The 19974-nt window shown below is 44.4% G+C and overlaps 1 protein-coding gene across 1 annotated transcript in view; it reads right to left on the minus strand.

Annotated features, from left to right (window-relative positions):
* Nucleotides 1-19725, minus strand: part of Lrrc41 (leucine rich repeat containing 41) — a 24366-nt gene extending 4641 nt beyond the window's left edge. The window contains exons 1-4 of the mRNA XM_038334939.1: nt 19493-19725; nt 14793-14879; nt 13821-13891; nt 3622-4756 (exon numbers count right to left, since the gene is read on the minus strand). Of these exons, the coding sequence (XP_038190867.1) occupies nt 3622-4756; nt 13821-13891; nt 14793-14879; nt 19493-19691 (1492 nt within the window). The 5' untranslated portion in view covers nt 19692-19725. The remainder of the gene's footprint in view (nt 1-3621; nt 4757-13820; nt 13892-14792; nt 14880-19492) is intronic.
* Nucleotides 19726-19974: the final 249 nt, after the last annotated feature.

Consider the following 19974-nt stretch of genomic DNA (forward strand, 5'->3'; position numbering starts at 1 on the left):
TCTATTGATTACTACCAAGTCTTGAGTTTTGGATCAGATTATCAGATTTTTAGTTTTGAGATAAGGCTTCAGACCTTAGACTTCCTGCCACTGTTTCTCCAGGGTTGGGGTCATGGATGTGCACCACCATTCCTGACTATGGATCGTATATTTTTGAAATTTGTATCAATTGCTCATCTATTTTCTCCTTTTCCTCAGGTAACTAGCAGATTGCTATCTGCAGTAGGGACTTCGTACTCTAGAGTCATCGGGGAATCTCAAAATAGGATAGGATGTGGTTGTGATAGTAGTTATACTGTAGACTCAGAGAGCTGCACAGGTATCCAGATATAGGTTCTAAATAGTTTCCTAAAGCTGCATGGCCTTGAAGAGAGGGAATTTTGGATAATTGGGTCTTATCTAGGAGATATCAGCTCCTGAGTAGAAAGGGTCTCAGGACACAACTCCAGAGTCATGTACTGGGGCCAGCATTGTGAAGTCTTGAAAGCTAAGCTGTAGAGAGCTTGATCTCACCGGTCATGAAGTGCACTAAGAAGTAATGATGGCCCAACCCAGTATATTGTAGGTGGGAATGGCAGGGAAAATGTAGACTGGATGCAGACTAGGTCAGTGGTAGAGCATGTGCCTAATGTGCCTGAGTCCTTGGGTTTGGTACACTAGACAACAAATAAACCATTTTCCACAAAACTAATATGAAGAATCTAAAAAGGTATGGTACCTTACTTGGGAATCTTAAATAACTCCTAGGAACCAAGTTCTTATTAGATTGTGTAAGCTGCTATTGATTTATTCATCCAACTAATTTTTTTTTTTCTTTTCCTGACACAGGGTTTCTCTGTGTAGTCAGTCCTGGCTATCCTGGAACTAGCTCTGTAGACTGGGCTGGCCTCAAACTCACTAAGATACACTTGCCCTTACCCCCTAAGTGCTAGGATTAAAGTCATGCACCACTGCTGCCCAGCTCATCCAATTATATTTTAACTAGCATTTTTTCCCTCCCTCAGATACAAGGAGCACATAGTATTCTTGTCCATATAGCTGAAAAAATTAACAGGGATCAAGGAAGCAAGAGTACAATGGATATGTAAAAGGATGCATACTGAACAATCTGGCCTCCCAAATTCAGACTTTTGTTTTTGTTTTTCAAGACAGCATTTCTCTGTGTAGCCCTGGCTGTCCTTGAACTCGGAGATCTGTCAGTCTCTGCCTCCTGATTGTTTTAAAGCAACAGGGAGAAGAAATTGTGGCAAAAGGAAAAAAAAAAACCCATTCAGAGGCTTGAAGACTGAGCTCAGGCTCTAACCTGAAGACAAGGCGTGTAGAGCATGAAGGGCAAGCAGGAGTGAACATGGACTAAACAGTTCTATAAAATTAGGAGGTATGGTGGTGCATGCCAGTAATTCCATGCGGGAGACTGAGGCAGGAGGGTTGTGATTTTGAGGGCAGCTTAGGTTGTATGTACAGGAAGGCTGTGTGTGTGTGTGTGTGTGTGTGTGACATTTTCCCAAACTAAATATTTTGACAATTCTGGCTTTAAACTCCAGATCTTCTTGCCTCCACTTTCTGAGTACCACCGTGCTTAGCCTGTACTTGAATGAATAAAAGAGTCAAACTACATGTTTAAAAGAATACTTGTGTAGTGCAAACAATAGATTCTATGAAGGAAGGACTGCTGAAATTAAGTCAAGCGAGGAGTAGTAAAAACCTGAATTAAGGATACAGATATAAATAAATGAACTTGGAATATGTAAAAGTAGGGCCTAGTGGCTAAATATACGGAGACAGAATTTTGGTTTCTTTGCACAACTGAGCCAGTTGTGATGTCTTTAAGAGGGGAGGATCAAGTAGTGCAGCGGTGATGTAACCAGGCTGGAAAGGAGTTGGAAGGGTGATACCTAGAAGTAAACCAAATAAGTGGATCTGAATGTTCAAGAAAAAGATAGAGCTAATGTCTCAAGCCAAGGGAGGGGGGTGGTATTAGCATCAATAGCCATTGAAGCTACAGGAGTAGATGGGATTGTCCAGGAAGGGTGATCAAGTGGGAGAGTTCTGAGAAACTGATTGTGATATTGGGAGTATTTTTAAAAAAAAAAAAAAAAAAAAAAAAAAAGTGGTTTTTTGTTTGTTTTTCTTTTCTTTTTTTAAAACAGGATTATCATGGAATTCACTACATAGACAAAACTGGCCTCAAATTCAGAGATCCACCTCCAGCTCAATCTCCCGTGTGTTAGGGTTAAATGTGCGCACCACACTTGGCTTAGGAAGGAATAAGTGTAAGATGAGGACTGGAAAAGTGCATGTGAAATGTAGCAAGGAGGACCTCGATGGCCTACACTCCTGTGCACTGCTGATGGTATAAGTGAGGCCTGAGCAGAGATAGTAGAGGTGACCCATCTTGGGAAGAGGGAAATGGAATGTTGGTGGAGACCTGATTTAATGTTTAGGTGGTGAGAGAGGCAGTAGAAAGAAGCAGTACAGTGATTTAGAAGATTGGAATTTTGAAGTCATCTGGGCTTGAATACTGGCCCTACAGTTTCCTAAGCAGGGTTATACTAGGCAAGTCAGTTGTTATAGGTTGAGATTGAAAATTAGTATTTTGAGTTGGGCAGTGGTGGCGCACACCTTTAATCCCAGTACTCAGGAGAATTTCTATGAGCTCGAGGCCAGACTAGTCTACAAGAGCTAGTTCCAGGACAGCCAGGGCTGCTAAAAAAACCCTGTCCAAAAAAAACAAAACAAGGGCTGGAGAGATGGCTCAGAGGTTAAGAACGCTGGCTGTTCTTCCTGGGGTCCTGAGTTCAATTCCCAGCAAGGACAGGATGGCTCATAACCATCTGTAATAAGGTCTGGTGTCCTCTTCTGGCATAGAGGTGTACATGCAGGAGAAACATTGTATACATAATAAATAAATCTTTAAAAAATCAGATATAGACTAAGTATATGAAAACTAGAGCATCTGAGAAAAAAGCCTCCCTAGAAAAGGAAGAAATTTAGAGTATGGGAAGTTAGCTTCAGATAAGGCTGTGTATTCTGAGGTGAAGAAGAAAAGGTTGAACTCAGAAGTAGGCTAGTTGAGGGAGTTCATGCATGACATTTTCTTTGTGAGGTTGTTTAGTAAAGGAGAGTTTGGAACTGGCAGATTAGTTGCAGATAATGAAGGGTATTAGGAGATGGCCATGAATAATACATCTATGGTTTCTGTAGTAGTGTTTAGCAATACAGGTAGTTTTGGCCAGATTGTACATTTTGCGGACAGTGTATGATCAAGTGGGTAAGGGCAGAAGACTTGTCTTGTAGGTTGCTGTTGTTTTTCCCCCTTTTAAAACCTGGGTAGTTGCTCTGATATGAGTAGTATGATATAAACAGGGTCTACACTGCCTCCTGTACCTAGCGGATGTTTTAGCTTCTCAAGAAGCCTTTCTTCCAATTGTAAATCTATATTATGAGACCTCGTTTTTCTCTTCTAACAGTATGCCATTTTTTTGTGTGTGTGTGTTTGCCTCTTGCCTCTGTGAGACATAAAGGAACACATCTCTACTTCCCTGATTATACTCCCCACCCTGGATTAGGCACATTGCTGCTGAGAGATCCAAGCCCAGATCCGTTCTTTCAGGTGCTCACCATTGTAGGAAAGTGTAAGGCTCTCCAGTGATACCCAGGAGCTCAGCAGGTGGCACAGTGTCAGAGCTGCCTCTGTGGAGAGAGGAACTGTGAACAGCTCCAGGGTGGAAATGCTGCGGAATCGCTGGGATGTCTCCAGTGCTGGGAGCCCCAAACAGCTGGGATCTGATCCATCCAGAGCTCCACAGGCTACTTCCCCAATCTCCATCTCTTCACCATCTTCCTTCTCACCAGCCACAATAAAAACAAAGTCATATAGGTCTTCAGACTCTGCACCAGACCCCTGACGGGTGCGGCCACCCTTCTTCCCTGCAGCTCGTTTGAAACGCTTTAAGGGCTTATGCTGAGAGGCTGAGCTTGCGGGAGCCCGTTTGGATGATGTAGAAGAGGAGGCAGAGGAGGTGGCAGCTGGACCAGAGGATGGCTGCTTGGTGCCAGAAGCCTCATAAGAGGTGGCTGGAGGGTTCAACTCCCTCTTAGAGTCTGTCCCGCCTACTGCCAGGCTTTCTTGTGTGCTGCGGCGTGTGACGCGAGTGGTAGGTACAGCCCTGGGCATCTGCTTGACTTCACTCTTCCGCCGGGTGGCCATCAGTGCTGCAGCACATCGCTCTGCTGCATCCCGCCGAGGCCTGCGTGAGCCTAGCAATAAGGACCCTTCATCTCGGGATGGGGCCCGGCCTCGGGAGGCTTCCCCACAGAGGCGGCAAGGCAAGCTGCCAGGGCCTGGCTGCCAAAAGCCAGCACTCATGGTGAGGATAAGGATGAAAAGGGCTGACTCAGGCACAGGCCATGAGTACAGCGACACTTGGCTAACAGCTCCGTGGTGAATGAGCTGATGCAACAGCTGTCGCAGTGACTGCTGAGCAGCCACGTCAGAGAACAGCAGGTGGCGGAACTTGAGGGTATGCAGGGAACTCGCCAGGGTCTCTAGAACCCTGCGGTTTGGCTCAGCCACTAGCTCAGTTGCTCCCTGCAGCATATTACAGATGGTGAGCTGTCGAACATGGCGGGAGCTGTGCAGGAGAGGTGAGAAGCGCTGGTCACAGAGGCGCTTATCAGAAGATACATCAATGGTTCCACGCAGAACATGGGAAAAAAAAGCTTCCATAAACTTGGCTCGCCAACAAGTCACACTCTGAAAGCAAAGAAAACAGACATTTGCACTGATGGAGCTGGTGTGGTCGTGAATGCCTTTAATCCCAGCACTTGTGAGGCAGACCCAGCTGAAATCACAATCCTATGAGTGCGGAAATCATGCCTAGGGACCTGCATATGGTAATCAATTGTATTACTGACCCCAGGTGAAATAATAACCTCAACCTGGAGAGAGAGGCACAGAAGTCACTGGTTACTGTGCAGGTAAGTAGTGATCAACACTTGGACCCAAGAAATCTGGTTCCAAGGAACAATCTCTCTGTATGTGTGTGTTCACATATATATGTATGTTCCTGTGGCTGTCAAAGGTTGATATTGGACATCTTTGCTGTCTTCCTTCACCTTGTTAAGGTAAGGTCTAGCAAGCTTAGTTTGGGATTATAGGCAGGTGCCATGCCCATCCAGCATCTGCATAAGGCACTGGGAATCCAACTCCATTCCTGAACGTTTGTGCATCAAAGACTTGTACCTGCGAAGCTACCTCCTTTTTTCTAAAGTGTCTCACAACTAAGTCATACTCCTTTAAATACTTAAACATTTTATTCTAGAGTTTCACCTCAATTTATTCCTTAGTACACCCGCTTTGTTCAGCCATGTACCATCTCATGCCTAACCACTTACTTTTTGATGGTTCCTTTTCCAAATTACTATGCAGGGTGATTAATTAATGTTTCCCTACTACATAGAATTTGAAGTTCTCCAAGCTGACAGCAAAGCTCTTTTTTTTGGGGGGGGGGGATAGAGAGCAGTGTTTCAGGACAGGGTTTCTCTGTGAAACAGTCCTGGCTATCCTGGAATTTGCTCTGTAGACCAGGCTGGCCTTGATCTCAGAGATCCACCTGTGTCCACCTCTCGAGTGCTGGGACTGAAGGCATGCGCCACCACCGCCCAGCAAGCAGAGCTATTCTACAAGTGCTCTGCTAACCTGAAGCTTTCTTTTTTTTGGGGGGGGGGGGGATTTTTGAGACAAGGTTTCTCTGTAGCTTTGGAGCCTGTCCTGGAACTAGCTCTTGTAGACCAGGTTGGCCTGGAACTCACAGAGATCCGCGTGCCTCTGCCTCCTGAGTGCTGGGATTAAAGGCATTAGCCACCACCACCTGGCTAACATGAAGCTTTCTTAACATGAATTATTTTTACTTTAGCTAAATCCATCTCCCTCACCCAAGCCTTTCTTATACATGTCTTTTAAAACATCTGTCAGGAATGTTCTACACTGGTATCTCAATCTCCTAAAGGATTTACTAATATCCCCCGAGGCTGCTGCATGTTTGGGTTGCACCTACTGTCAAGCCTTAAGATGCTGGCATACCCCATGGTGTTTACTTTCTGCTTGTGCACTTGTCAATAAGATCAGAAATTTCCTGGGTATAGGAATCAATTCTCAGGTTTTCTCTAAGGCTGATTATTTGATGAACCAAGTGGGACTTTTGGGTATATTAAAAATGGAAGGGAACAGATTTTAATATTTGGTGAATGTCAGAATTTCCTATAGTTTTCTTCCACCACCAATTCAGAATGCATGTCAGCATCTCAGGCTTGGTGATTCTACATGTGACATTTGAAACAAGGTCCAAACATCTTTAAAACTGTTCCACCAAATGATTCTAATGTTCAACAGCAATTAGGAATGGCTACCTCACTCCGAAAGACACCAAGCAAGCCTCAGAGTTTATTTCTTTTGTGTGGGGAGGGGAGGTTTGTGTGCTCTGGGTGTGTGTGGAGGTCGCTGGTGGACAACCTTAGTAGAGCGCTCAGTCAGGTTGCCAGGGGCAAGTAACTTTACTCTGAAGAATCTTGCAAGCCCTGGAAAGTTTCTCTTTTGTAGATAGGGTCTCATGATCTTGTATGATCCTACTGCCTGTCTTCAGAGTGCTGAACTACAGGTATGTGCCGTCACACCCAGCTCAAGGCCCTACAATCCTTTCCTAAAGTATATTATTAATTTAATTGATCTATTGGCTTCAGTGCAGGCCCCAGTTCTCATTTGCATATCTGAGCTATTCCTAAGGTGTAGAGAATATCACCTGCTTTAGGTGAAGACTGTTAGATGAATCAAATCAGATAAAGATACTTTAAAAGACAGTGTTCCTGCCACAGGATGAACACTACAACCAAATGCTTCTCTTTGATCCTTAACCTACCCACCTCAAATCTTCCCTATTAGAGCAACACTCTCAATTCAAATCAAGACGTAGGGCCCTAGTATCCTTAGGCCAAAGTCTGGTCCATTTGTCCTGGTTTCTGCCTGCAGTGGTACTATTTAGTAGTGATTTCATGCTTGAGTCCAACCTACATGTCTTACTCACCTTCAGAAGGACATTATTCTCCTACTTTGGAATGCTAAGCATTGGACCTAAGGCCTTGTGCCTATCAACACATTGTGTATGAGTATTTTGCTTGTGTGTCTATTAGTACACCTCACACTTACCTAGTGTTAAGAGTCAAGAAGAGCCATCATATGGCTGCTAGGTGCTGAACTTGTGTCCTGAGAAATCAACAAGTGTTCTTGTACAACACTTTAACACTGACCACTTCTCCACCCTCTGCTTAGTTTTGAGTAGTAGCAGAGGATGTTCTTGAGTCCTTCAGGATCTCACTGGCACTTTATATATTTGCTGGTCCACATGACAAGATCTTGCTATGTAGCTCAAGCTTACCCCAATTCTGCCTCAATCCTGGGATTTAGGAATGTACTAAGATAAGATAGTTTAATGTGCACAGTCATGGAAATTGTTTGCAAAGCTGGGTTTGGAGGCATATGACTTTAACCCCAGCACTAGGGAGGCAGAGACAGGCAAATCCCTTGAGTTTCCGGCTACCCAGAGCTATATAAGACCTTGTCTCAAAAGAATAATTTGCAAGCAACTTCGAGAAGCTTACAACTTTACAGGTAAATTATAAGGCTATGAGAAATCTGTACAGGATTGTGATCTAAGCTATTGTGGTTGTTTCTGCATGAGGAACATGTAGGTGAGATAATTAAAGGCTGGATGTTTTCAGACCTGTTGAGGAAAGTGTAACACCTCAAATGTGATGCCTGCATGAGCAGCATGAGACAGCTAAGAGAAACAAGTACCCCAGAACCACACTGCTTCAAGCTAGGTGTTTTACTAACTTCCTTTGGGAGGACCTCAATCTACCTATTCAATCATCATAACAACTAAACCAGGAGTCACTGTAAAGGTTAAATATGTAAAGTTATAATGATTATCTCAACAACTCATGAATTCTTACACAAGTAGAAGCTATTCTACTGCTACCTCTTAGAATGTGGGCAAGAAAAATCAATGCTGAAAGATATCTGATAACTCCTTATGAAGGCTACAGCATAACACTACAAACTGAATTAAACATCTTGCATGGGGGTAGTAGAAATGACTTAATGCTAATAAGATGACATTTTCCCACCCTGGCCTGTCTTCCATGACCTGGCAGTTAGGCACCAATAGAGGTGGAAATGGTGTACAAAAAAGGTAGGGCTAAATATGTTCTTGTTATCATCAATAGATGTTCAAAGATATTGCCCATCTTCTGCGTGCATTTTTATTTTTGTTCTGCTGCCATTGAGAAAGGGTTTGTAGTTGGGTGTAGCACACACCTCTAATTCTAACACTAGAGGCAGAGGCAGGTGGATCTCTGTGAGTTCAAGGCCAGCCTGGTCTATGAACTGAATTCTAGGACAGCTAGGGCTACACAGAGAAAGCAAGCTTGTCTTTAAAAAAAGAGAAAGGGTTTATAGTTTTGTTACCAAGACTGGCCTCAAGATCACCAGATGTGAATGACTTTGAATTCCTTATCTTCCTACCTCCACCTCTTTAAATGTAGGCATTACAGGCTTTCATCACCACCCTCATTTTCTCTCCCCTGTGCTTTGCCTACATTTATGTTTCTTTGCACAGTGCCTGAGGAAGTAAAAAAAGGGTATCAGATCCCTGGGACTAGAGTTACAGTTTAAGTCACACGATGTGCATGCTGAGAACTGAACCTGGGTCTTCTGGAAGAAGGCCAGTACTGTCAACCACTGGAGCATCTCTCCACACCTCAAAAAGCCCTATTTTAATTTGGCTCTCCTACTGTTGTGTGTTCACTCTCACAATGATTTTTTGCTCAATAAGCAAAGCACACCTGATCCTGTCATGAACACATTTAGCACACCTGGAACTACCATCAGCTGGTCCTGTTGGTATATTTTTATTTTGGACAATCTCATAAGGGCTTTATTCATTCACGGCATGAATCCCATGCAGTCAGCCTGCGCACATACCATGCTTCCCCCCCCCTGCCCCTTACTTTGTATAAAGGTAAACAATCTTTAGGCGTTCAGGATGACCTAATTTTGTTAGAAGTTGTACAATATGTTAAACGCTAAAACAGTCCATATCCTTGGAAGAGAAAAAAAGGCAGTTTTTCTGATGGCAAAAAACTGACTTGGAACCAAAAAGCAGGTTTAGGCCAACTCTGGAGTACATGTATAATGTTTTATATTTGTTTTTATGACACTGAGACAATTTTGAGCATTATACATTTAAATGTTTTTATTCTTTCATGATGCAGCCTTGCACCACCATACCCAACAACATGATTTTATTGTTTGAAGACAGAAATGTGACAATTCCTCCATAATTGACTATTTTCTTGTTCCAGAGATGGAAGCCTGGACCGTGCATATGCTAGGAAAGGGCTCTACTAAGTCAAACCTTTAGTCTTACTTTTAAATTGTTTCTAGTATTTTTGATATTAAACTGAAAATCTTGGAAAAAATCTTCAAGATTATGTCAACTTTTACATGCTATGAATTCTAAGAGGCAAAATTACAACAAAACACTAGAGGTTAGACCTAGTAGCTCCTTAATGCCAGCACTTAGGAGACAAAAGCCTGTGGAGCTCTGTGAGTTTGAGGCCAGTCTGGCCTACATAGTCAGACCTCGTCTCACAGTGCTTCATGACTTCATGTCTATGAAGGATCCATACTAATCTGTACTACTCTGATTTTGGTATACTTGTTGCTGAAATAAGCACAAAAAGTAAAATTTCTAGTCAAAGAATATTTCAAAGGCTTGACTTAAACTAGATTGTCCACTAAAGAGTTATAACAGGGCCAGGTATGTTGGTACAAGCCTTTAATCCCAGCACTTGGTAGGCAGAAACAGGATGATATCTATGAGCTTGGTAGAGCCAGCCTGGTCTACATAGCAAGTTCCTTGCCACCCAGGGACAGAAGACCCTGCCTCAGTAAATAAATGGCCAGGTGGCGGTGGCACATGCCTTTAATTCCAGCACTCAGGTTGGGCAGTGGTGGCACACACATTTAATTCCAACATTTAGGAGGCAGAGACTGGTGGATTTCTGCGTTTGAGGCCAGTCTGATCTACAGAGTGTGTTCCAGGACTGTCTCCAAAGCTAGAGAAACCCTGTCCCAAAAAAGAAAAAAAAAAAAAAAAACTTCTAGCACTCAGGAGGCAGAAGCAGGTAGATCTTTGAGTTCAAGACCAGCTTAGTCTACAAAGCAAGTTCCATGACAGCCAGGAATGTTACACAGAGAAACTCTGTCTTAAATAAATGGCTGAATGAATGAATAAATAAATGTGATAGTTTTTTAAAAACCAATAAAACATTAAAGCACAAGTTTCAGGCATCTCTGGCTGATCCTAAGAATGATATTTTTAACAAAAATGGGGGGAGGGGGCTGGAGAGATGGCTCAGAGGTTAAGAGCATTGCCTGCTCTTCCAAAGGTCCTGAGTTCAATTCCCAGCAACCACATGGTGGCTCACAACCATCTGTAATGGGGTCTGGTGCCCTCTTCTGGCGTGCAGGCATCCACACAGACAGAATATTATATACATAATAATAAACAAATAAATAAATAAATAAATAAATATTTAAAAAAAATGGGGGGAGGATATTTACTAACATGAGAAAATTTTACTTTCCTACTTATGCTTTTTATTTCATTAGAGTGGTGGGTTTGGGTTTTTTTTGTTTGTTTGTTTGTTTTGCTTTTTAAAGACAGATTTTTTTGTGTATCCTTGGCTGTCCTGGGACTCACTCTGTAGACCAGCTGGGTCTCAAACTCACAGAGATCCACCTTCCTCTGCTTCCCAAGTGCTGGGGTTAAAGGTGTATACTACCATTACCTGGCTCACTGAAGTTTTTTTAAAATAGGGTCTCAGTCTCACATAGCAAAGGTTGGCCTTGAAACTTGATATGTAGCTAAGGATAACCTTGAACTCCTGATCTTCCTGCCTCCATAGTCCTAGAGCTGGAATAACAGTTATATGCACCACCATGCTGGAGACTGAACCACCCAGGACTCTGAATATGCCAGGCATATACTATAGCAACTAAACTTTATTCTCATTCCCTATTGGTGCTGTCTATATTTCTGTAATATGTCCAACTATCTACTCATTTTATTAGGATGTTCATAATTTCTTTATTCTCTTAAATTTTTTTTAATTTTTTACTTATGTATTATTTTTTAGGTATGAGTGCCTACATGTAGGCCTACATGCCCAAAGAGGGCACTAGATCTCATTATGGGTGGTTGTAAGCCACAATGTGGTTGCTGGGAATTAAACTCAACCTCTGGAAGAGCAGTCAGTGTTCTTAATTACTAAGCCATCTCTCCACCCCCCTCTTAAATTTTTTGTGGGTGTCTGCTTATCCATGGAGGCCAGAAGAGGGCATCAGATCCTTTGGAGCTTCAGTGGGTCCCTGAAGAGCAGCAAATGTTATTAACTACTGAATCATCTCTTCAGCTCTTTATATTTTTGTTTTGCAAACAGTGCTTCAAATGCTGCCTTCCAGTTAAGCATTTAAAATTCATTTATGGAGGCTGGAAAGACAATAATTATAAAGAAAAATCTTGGGACTGGAGAGATGGTTCACTGGCTGCTCTTCCAGAGGATCTTGGTAAAGTTCTAGCATTCATGGCATCTCACAATTGTCTGCAACTCTAGTTCCAGGAGATCCAAAGCCCTCTTCTGGCTTCTACAGGTACTGGCACACACATACGAGATAAAAATGAATCTTAAAAAACAACCAGAACATCTTTAAAATATGTTTATGGTGTTGCTATTTCATGTGATTAAGCAAATCTCTCTCCATCTGGATTAGAGTCTCACACTTGCTAGGCAAATATTCATTGACTTATATGCCCAGGCCCCTATTTTCTGTTTAATAAACGGCATTCTACTCTGAAACTATATGTCAAGCTACTTACTTGTTTTTACTTGTTTTATTATTTTGTTTGTTAAAATTTCATCTTTAGTTTACATAGTTATTATCTAAACAAAATGTAATAGAAACATACCAATTTTTCCAGATGGCTAATTGGTTGATCGTTTATTTCCCTACTACTTTTGTTTTCAAAATATCTACTGCATCATACAGATCTCTAAATAGAACAGTACTACATAGTTTTAAGTACCTTTGTTTTATGAGCATGGTCCTTTGGACCTAGTGTAGTGCCTAGAACTAAGCAGTAGTCCACAAGTGACTTTGGCAATGATTTTATTTTATTTTTTTGTCTTCTTTTCTGTTGTTTTTGGCAGTGCTAGAGATTAAAACTGGTGTCTCATTTGTGCTAGGCAAACACTCTCAGCACTGAGCTATACTTCCAAATCCTCACCAGATATTTTTAAATTATAGGTAAGATGAAGGCTATTTTTGTGCTAAAATAGGAATTAGAAAAAGACATCTGGAATAGGTATGTACCAAATCAGAACTTCTGCGTAAGTAACTGATACCACCCAGCCTAAGCCTATCTTCTGAAATGATCTGAGCCAATAAAACCAAACAGTAAACCTCTAGAAGCTTGAGGTGTTGGATAAAGAACGTTTGTGTCACTTGCTGGTCAGCCATACTGCCAGTGAAATACCGGGAGAAAGTATGTTTCTCTATCTCTGCTTAAGAGCTCCCATGATTTCTATCTGAATTAGTGAACAGAATTTCGGGGCAAAAGGAGTCTTACTAGAAACTCTGCCCAACTCTTCTCATATGATTTTGAGTTCCCTGTGTGTCCTTAACATCCTTGTATCAAGTTATTAGCCAGACTATTTGAATACTTAGTAATGGAATGTTCATTACTTCTGAAATTAGCTCACTTTATCACTAATGATCTTAAAGCTTCACCTTTAGATTTAGCAAAAACTTATTCTTTTTTAGAGTCAAGTCTACTAATCTGTAGAAATAAATAACAGAAATAACATATTTCTCATATTTCAAAGATGACTCAAAAAGTGTGGCTTTGACTTTTTCTTCCATATCCCAGGGGAAGATAGCCTGACTACTGCAGAACCAGGCAGGACTATCCTCTCCCTTGTCCTATATATACACTCATAAAACAGGGTACACAATGAATAGCTTCAACCATTGTTGACTAGCCCTTAATTGTTTTTATGTGTATGGGTGTTTTTCCTACATGTATATCTATGTACCATGTGCATGCCTCGTGCTCAATGAGGCCAGAAGAGGGTTTTGGATCCTGGAACTTGAATTGCAGACAGCTGTGAGGTGCCAGATAGGCGATGGGAACTGAATCTGGGTTCTCTGCAAAACCGGCCATGCTCTTTACTGTTGGGCTATCTCACCAGACCTTCCCCCACCCCAATTAATAATTTTTAAGTCAGATGAATGTACCAAGGCCTTGCAAACTGAATTTCTGTACTTAGCAAAGATGAGCTGGTTCCTTCTGTGTCTTTTTCTTTCTTTCTTTCTTTCTTTCTTTCTTTCTTTCTTTCTTTCTTTCTTTCTTTCTTTCTTTCTTCTTTTTTTTTTGCTAGCTTGACCACAGCACCAACTCTGCCAAAACTCAAGGAAATCTTGGGTCTGCATTCCATTGTGACCACCCTTTCCTGTGTACCCTGTAATCATGGTAAACAATGCTAAATGCCAAATGAGCCAAAAACCTTGTGACATATCACCTGTGCTCAGCTCCCAAATTCAACCTCTGTATTACAATAGTTCCCAGTTTGTGTCTGTATGTCTACTTGCTTTTATTAGTCAGGATTAGTCTAGAGTTCTTCCTGGTACCTTAACTTACCTCCAAACTGGAAGGCCTCGTTTTCATCAGCTCATCCCAGAGTCGGCGCCAGATGGCCTGAGTGGAGAGACCTGTAGGAAGAAGCATCACAGTTGGCTGCCTGCTGCCCACCATGAATGAAGTGCATCAGCCTTTCATATTGTCCTCTGGCTTCAGAGGAGCACTGCAACTAGCTGAAGAGTTAAGGGCACTGACTCTAAGGACAGACCATCTAGATGTGAATATTAATAAACTACTCTAAAGCTATATGGTCATGGCAAGCTAATATCTGTTTCATAGAGCTGTTAAAAAGGATTAAGTGACTAGATGAATTTCTCTGAGTAAAGTACCTAGGACTGCTTGGCCCATTAAGGTTATATAAATATTAGATGTTAATTGAACCAATGAAGAACAGCAGCTCAGTAAAACAGAAAAACTAATGTTCAAAAGTTCTAGTTACACCTTGTGTCTTGATGGTATATATGTATTATAAGACAGTGTAGGAAATAAGAAAATAGATGTGAAGGTGTACTTTAAAAAAAGATCTTTTTTTTTTTTTTTTGGCATGGTGTGTGCTTTACCTGGTGTGTATATTGTATACTACATGTCTGATGCCCACAGGAGCCAGAAGAGGATGCGAGATCCCTGGAACTGGAGTTATAGATAGTTGGGAACTGCCATGTGGGTATTGAGTCCCAAGTCCAGGTTCTTTCTAAGAGCAGCAAATGTTCTTAAACCACTGAGCCATCTCTCCAGTCATATGAAGGTGCTTTTTGATTTTTGTTCTTTGAGACAGGTCTCAAACTCATAGGGGTCTGGCCTGCCTCTGCCTCCCAAGTGCTGGGATTAAAGGTGCACGCCACCAGACCTGGCTAAGGCACTTTTTTGAAAAGCATGAAGTTCTAGCTGGGTATCAGGTGTAAAAGTTACCTAAGTACATTGTGGTGCCTTGTTCACAACCACTGACTGAGAAAGAGTAAGAAAGACACTTACCTTTTTTGAGGGCAGTTTCCTCAATCCTCTCCAAGTAATATATATTGAGCAGAGGTAAGATGCTTTGAAGTATTGGACCTGGGAGGGCTACAAAAACCAAAACACAAAGTTTACTATCTTAAGGCAGCTGGAAATTCAGGGGAAAGGGTAAGTTAAACACACTGACCTGCTCACTGAGGTCAGGACACTTCTGCCCAAGAAGCACTGGGCCCTCAGTATACTCTGAGCTAGTACCTTCCTATGAAAACTAAAGATAACTTTTGCTCTCTAAACCCATTATACCTTAAAAACAAAAACAAGTTTTCCTCTGTATTCTAGAAGTGGAGGCAGAAGGATCAGGAGTTCAAGACTAGCCCTGACCATGAAAGCTTCCCTATTACAGTCTTTGGTTGCCTTACTTATTCTCCCCCCTTGTCCTCATTACAAAAAGCAGTGCTAATCTTAAGAAAAAAAAGGAATGGAAAGGTTAAAGAATTTGTCCAATACACAATTAACTGTATGAGTCAGGATTTGTTCAACTCTCCAAAGTCCTTTGGTTTATTATACTCCGTCTTAGAACTACAGAACTTGGGAAGAAGTGATATTTGTTTTGTTTCAATCAAAATATTATTCTACCATTTGGGAAGCTGAGGCAGGAGGATTATTTACAAGTTCAAGCTAGCCTGAACTATACCTAGTAAGTACCAAGCCAGCCAGGGTCCACATAACAAAACTCTGATTCAAAAAAAACTAAATAGGGGTATGTGTATGGAGGGGGTTGTGTGAAGAGGAAATAGACAGAAATGACTACCTCATGACATTAAAGATCGTGCTTGTAAATATATTTAACACAATACCTGTTCATAATAAGATCAGTGAATATTGGCTATTATGTTTATTCTGTCAACGACATCTCTATTCTATTAAGCTTAAGATCTTGTAGTATACCAAAACTTCCATTCCATGATCTACTTTTAAAAAATATTTTGTTCTAAAATTATATGTATATGTCTATATGGAGGTAAGTGCAGGTGCCTGCAGAGGCCAGAAGATGTTGGATCCTCTGGAGTTGGAATTACAGGCAGTTTTGATCTGACATTGGTGCTAAGTTCTAAACTCCTTTGTAAAAGGGGTTCTCTATGACCACCACCACCCCCTTTTTTGAGAAGGGCTTCTTTGTGTAACAACAGTCCTGGCTGTCATGGAACTGATTCTGTAGACTGGGCTAGAATTGAACTCAAATAGATCCACCTGTCTCTGCCTTCCAAGTGCTGGGATTAAAGATGTACACCACCACTGACTGGCCAGCACCCCTGCAGGGTCTCATTCCTGGCTGGCTTCTAACTTGAGGCAATCCTCCTGTCTCATCCTCCTGAGTGTTGGGGTTATAGGTGTAAGCCAGCACACAAAGCTCTTCCTAGGTGTATTTTTTTTTTCTTGAGGAATAACTGAATCTTGAGCTCCAAGAATCTAGTGTACTTTTTTTTTTTTTGGTTTTTTGGTTTTTCGAGACAGAGTTTCTCTGTGGCTTTGGAGCCTGTCCTGGAGCTAGCTCTTGTAGACCAGGCTGGTCTCGAACTCACAGAGATCCGTCTGCTGTACTTTTTTTTAATCTACTAGGTATTCAGTGACACCCACTATATATACCTGTTGAGTGAGAGCATTATTTCCCTGTTATACTAATGTAGGGCTGTCATCTGAAATGCTTTCTTTGACCTCTGTCTCTATATTCTCTCTGAGTCTTGCTTTTCCTGATGACATTACTCTGCTCAAACTAAAAGCTCTCTATTCCATTCAAGATAGAGTTCAGACCTCAATCCTGATACTTAAGGTAGCACCCCTTATTCTAGTGAACTTTTCTCACTGCAGTCTTGAGAAAGGGTGCCACAGCAGGGAATGAGGTCAGAGGACAGTCTGCAGGAGCCCTTAGGTTGTCAGGCTTACAGCAAGTGTCTTACCTGCCGAATTACCTCACTGGCCTGTTCTGTTTTCTTTAAGTTTTTGTTCACTGCACGCTTGTGTTGCCTCTATTTCCTTCCCCTTCTCGGCAATGCTAGTCTACCACCTTCAAGAAGCCTTTCCTGTTTTCCAGCTTGCCCTTTCTAAAAACTTCCTTCCAAAATGGCACTGCTCAACAGGCCTCTTCCTTGGCCCCTCTGAAAGTTTCTCACTGGAATCAAGCTCTTTCTGGATGACTATTGACTTATCTAGCCCACCAGCGGCTCTCTTGTCTCCTCTCAACCAGGAACAATGAACAGACCAGTCTCAAACAGTCCTCCAGAGCCTCCTTTCCATGTTGCTCCCCTGTTTAGTTATCCCCTCTCACACCCACAGGAATTCTCATCTTTTCTATCTACAAACTCTACTGTTTGTTTTGTTTTTCGAGATAAGGTTTCTCTGTGTAGCTCTGGCTGTCCTGGAACCTGCTCTAGACCAGGCTGGCCTCCAATTCATAGAGATCCACAGGCCTCTGCCTCCCAAGTGCTGGAATTAAAGGCATCTGCCACCACCTAGTTTTTTTTTTTTTTTTTCCGAGACAGGGTTTCTGTGTGTATCTCTGGAGCCTGTCCCGGCACTCACTCTGTAGACCAGGCTGGCCTCAAGCTCACAGAGATCCACCTGCTTCTGCCTCCCAAGTGCTGGGATTAAAGTCGTGCGCCACCACCGCCCAACTTCTAGCTCTATTAAGAATTCTTCTTTGCTTCCTTCTAGCTTATACTTTTTTTAAATTTAAAATTATTTCTTTTTAAATTTTTATGTGCACTGGTGTTTTGCCTGCATGTATGTCTATGTGAGGGGTGCTGGATCCTGGAGTCACAGACGGTTGTGAGCCGCCATGTGAGTGCTGGGAATTGAACCCATGTCTTCTGGAAGAATAGCCAGTGCTCTTAATCACCGAGCCATCTCTCCAGCCCCCTACTACTTTTTTTTTTTCCCCAATTGCTTCCTTTCTGCAAGTAGGGGCCTCCAAACCACTCATCTCTTCTAGCCAAGATTAGCATCTCAGACCCTCCAGGCTAAAGCAGGCTTCCACATTCCCAGGACTTCTCTGAGCCTTACTCAGCTACACTGAGGCCTTTCTCCCATTCACATGGGGTCAGCCTGACCTTTTTCTGTTCAGTTTGGCACAGGGCCTCCACAATCTCCTACACTCACACAGGGCCCGAGGACGTCTTACCCCTCTCTTCTCCCCCACCCCCACCTAAGGGAAGGCACTTGGGCCCGCTCTGCACTGGTAGCCTACTCCAAGCACAAAAGGGCCTGCCTGACCACTCCGTGGTAAGGCCTTACAAAGTACTCTGGAGCCTCAACCCTTCAAACCAGCCTCCTCATGGTTTACCAAAACCTCAACTTCAATTCTTAACTGACCAGGGTCTGTCTACCTTCTGGCCAAGATGTCACCAACACCCCTGGGGCCTCCTGGTGTAACAACCCCTACGCATTCCAAGGCCAGGAGTTACCTCTCTCCTCCCCTACCTTCCATTTGGCCCGACCTGTGCTTTCATCCAACTTCAACCCGACCCTACACTACCACCATTCTGTCAGGCCCATGGCCTCCCTCTCTGAAGCCAGGCCTGACTCAGGGCCCTAACTTTCTCTTTAACTCTCTACTAGCACTTTTCACATCGTCGACCCTTTCTCCTCCTAAGTTGCCAGGCCTCCGGCCCGCAGTATAGTCCTGCAACAGGGCCTTCTTGAGACCGTCTGGTCGGGGCGCTCCAGGCCGCTGGCCTTAGCTCTTCAGTGTGGCCCGCCTAGACAGAGTCCAGCCCTTTGGTTCTGGACGCTCTCAGGCCTGAGGCCTCGGTTCCCTCCCATTCGGACCACGGCTTCTTCCCCATGACGCGTCCTATCCCATTCGGGCTCGTCTGCCCGGGATACCCTGGCCCTTGCCCCGCCTGAGGCCTCCTGGGCCCTTCCCGCCGACCGGTCGTTCGAGCCTGGCCCTGCTTGCCGAACCTGCCCCGGGCCCCTCCACTCACTTTCCACCCTTCTTCGCCGCCCCGGCCCATGCACGGGGCCTCCGCGCTACCTGCTCTGCAGACGGATCAGCAGCTCCGTTTAGCAGTGAGGTCTAGGGCGTCGGTGCGCTCCCTTCAGCTCTTGGGCCGTCAAACAGGCCACGGCGCCCCCAGCCTTTCGGCCTCTCCCCCAACCCTTGCTCTCCACTCGGCTGCCGCACCCCGCCCATCCGCTGGGCTTCGGGAGTCTGGCTACCCCGGGGGACCCGGCCGACAGCGGAGGCCCTGGGCCGTCAGTTTAGGTGGCTCCGGGCCTGGCCTCCTTGCCCCAGGCCGGGCCTGCCAATTTCGGCCCCTGACCCCCGGCAGCCGGGCCATCCCTGCCCGTCGGTTCGACATCCGAGACTCCTCGGTCCAGTCCTGCCCAGCCCGGTGTCAGTTCCGAGCCTGCGGCTCCGGCCTGCCAGTCCGGCCCCTGTCGCTAGGGCCCCGCCAGCTTTGCCCCACACCGGGCCTTCTGGCCTCGCCCCCCGCGCCCCCCGCGGCAAGCCGCGGTTCGGGTCCACTCGCTCGTCTGGTCCCCGTCTTTACTCCGTCCAGCCCTGACAGTCGGAAAATTCACGCTCCGACTCAAGAATCTGACTTGCAGTGCCCCGGGCTGGGCCTTGCCCCGGGCCTCTCGGCCTCGCCCCCCGCGCCCCCTAGCCGCTGGGCCGCCCCCGCTCGCTGCCGGACGTAGCCCCTCACTCCGCCACTTACCCCACACCCCGCTCTCCAGAACCCCCATATGGGCGCTCACTGCCCGCCCGCACAGCTCGAACAGGGCGGGGGGAGCGCTGGGGCCCGAGGCCGAGCTCTTCGCTGGCGCCGCCTCCCGGGACGTGGCCTCCATGGTCGTTGCCGCCGCTACCTCACAGAACCAGCAACTCCGGGCGCGCCAGGCCTCGGGCGCCGCCATCTTGGGGAGGTGCGCGAGCCCGAGGGTGGCACACGCAGACCGCCATCTTGAAGAGGTCAGCCCTTAGGACCGGTCCATATGTGATATGGGTAAGAACAGTATTTACGGTAAATGAATGTCAAATGAATTAGCAAATATTTCAAACATATTAAGAAATACCATTTGAAGAAACACTGTAGATCAATACGTTTGGGCCGGGAGTAACCAAAAGGATGTTTCTTAGCAAATCCTTCGCAGGCATATACAGCAGCTCCCCCCCTACCTCCTGCAGCTAGCGAGTAGT

The sequence above is a fragment of the Arvicola amphibius genome, chromosome 6, assembly GCF_903992535.2.
Source record: "Arvicola amphibius chromosome 6, mArvAmp1.2, whole genome shotgun sequence".
NCBI classification, from domain to species: Eukaryota; Metazoa; Chordata; class Mammalia; order Rodentia; family Cricetidae; genus Arvicola; species Arvicola amphibius.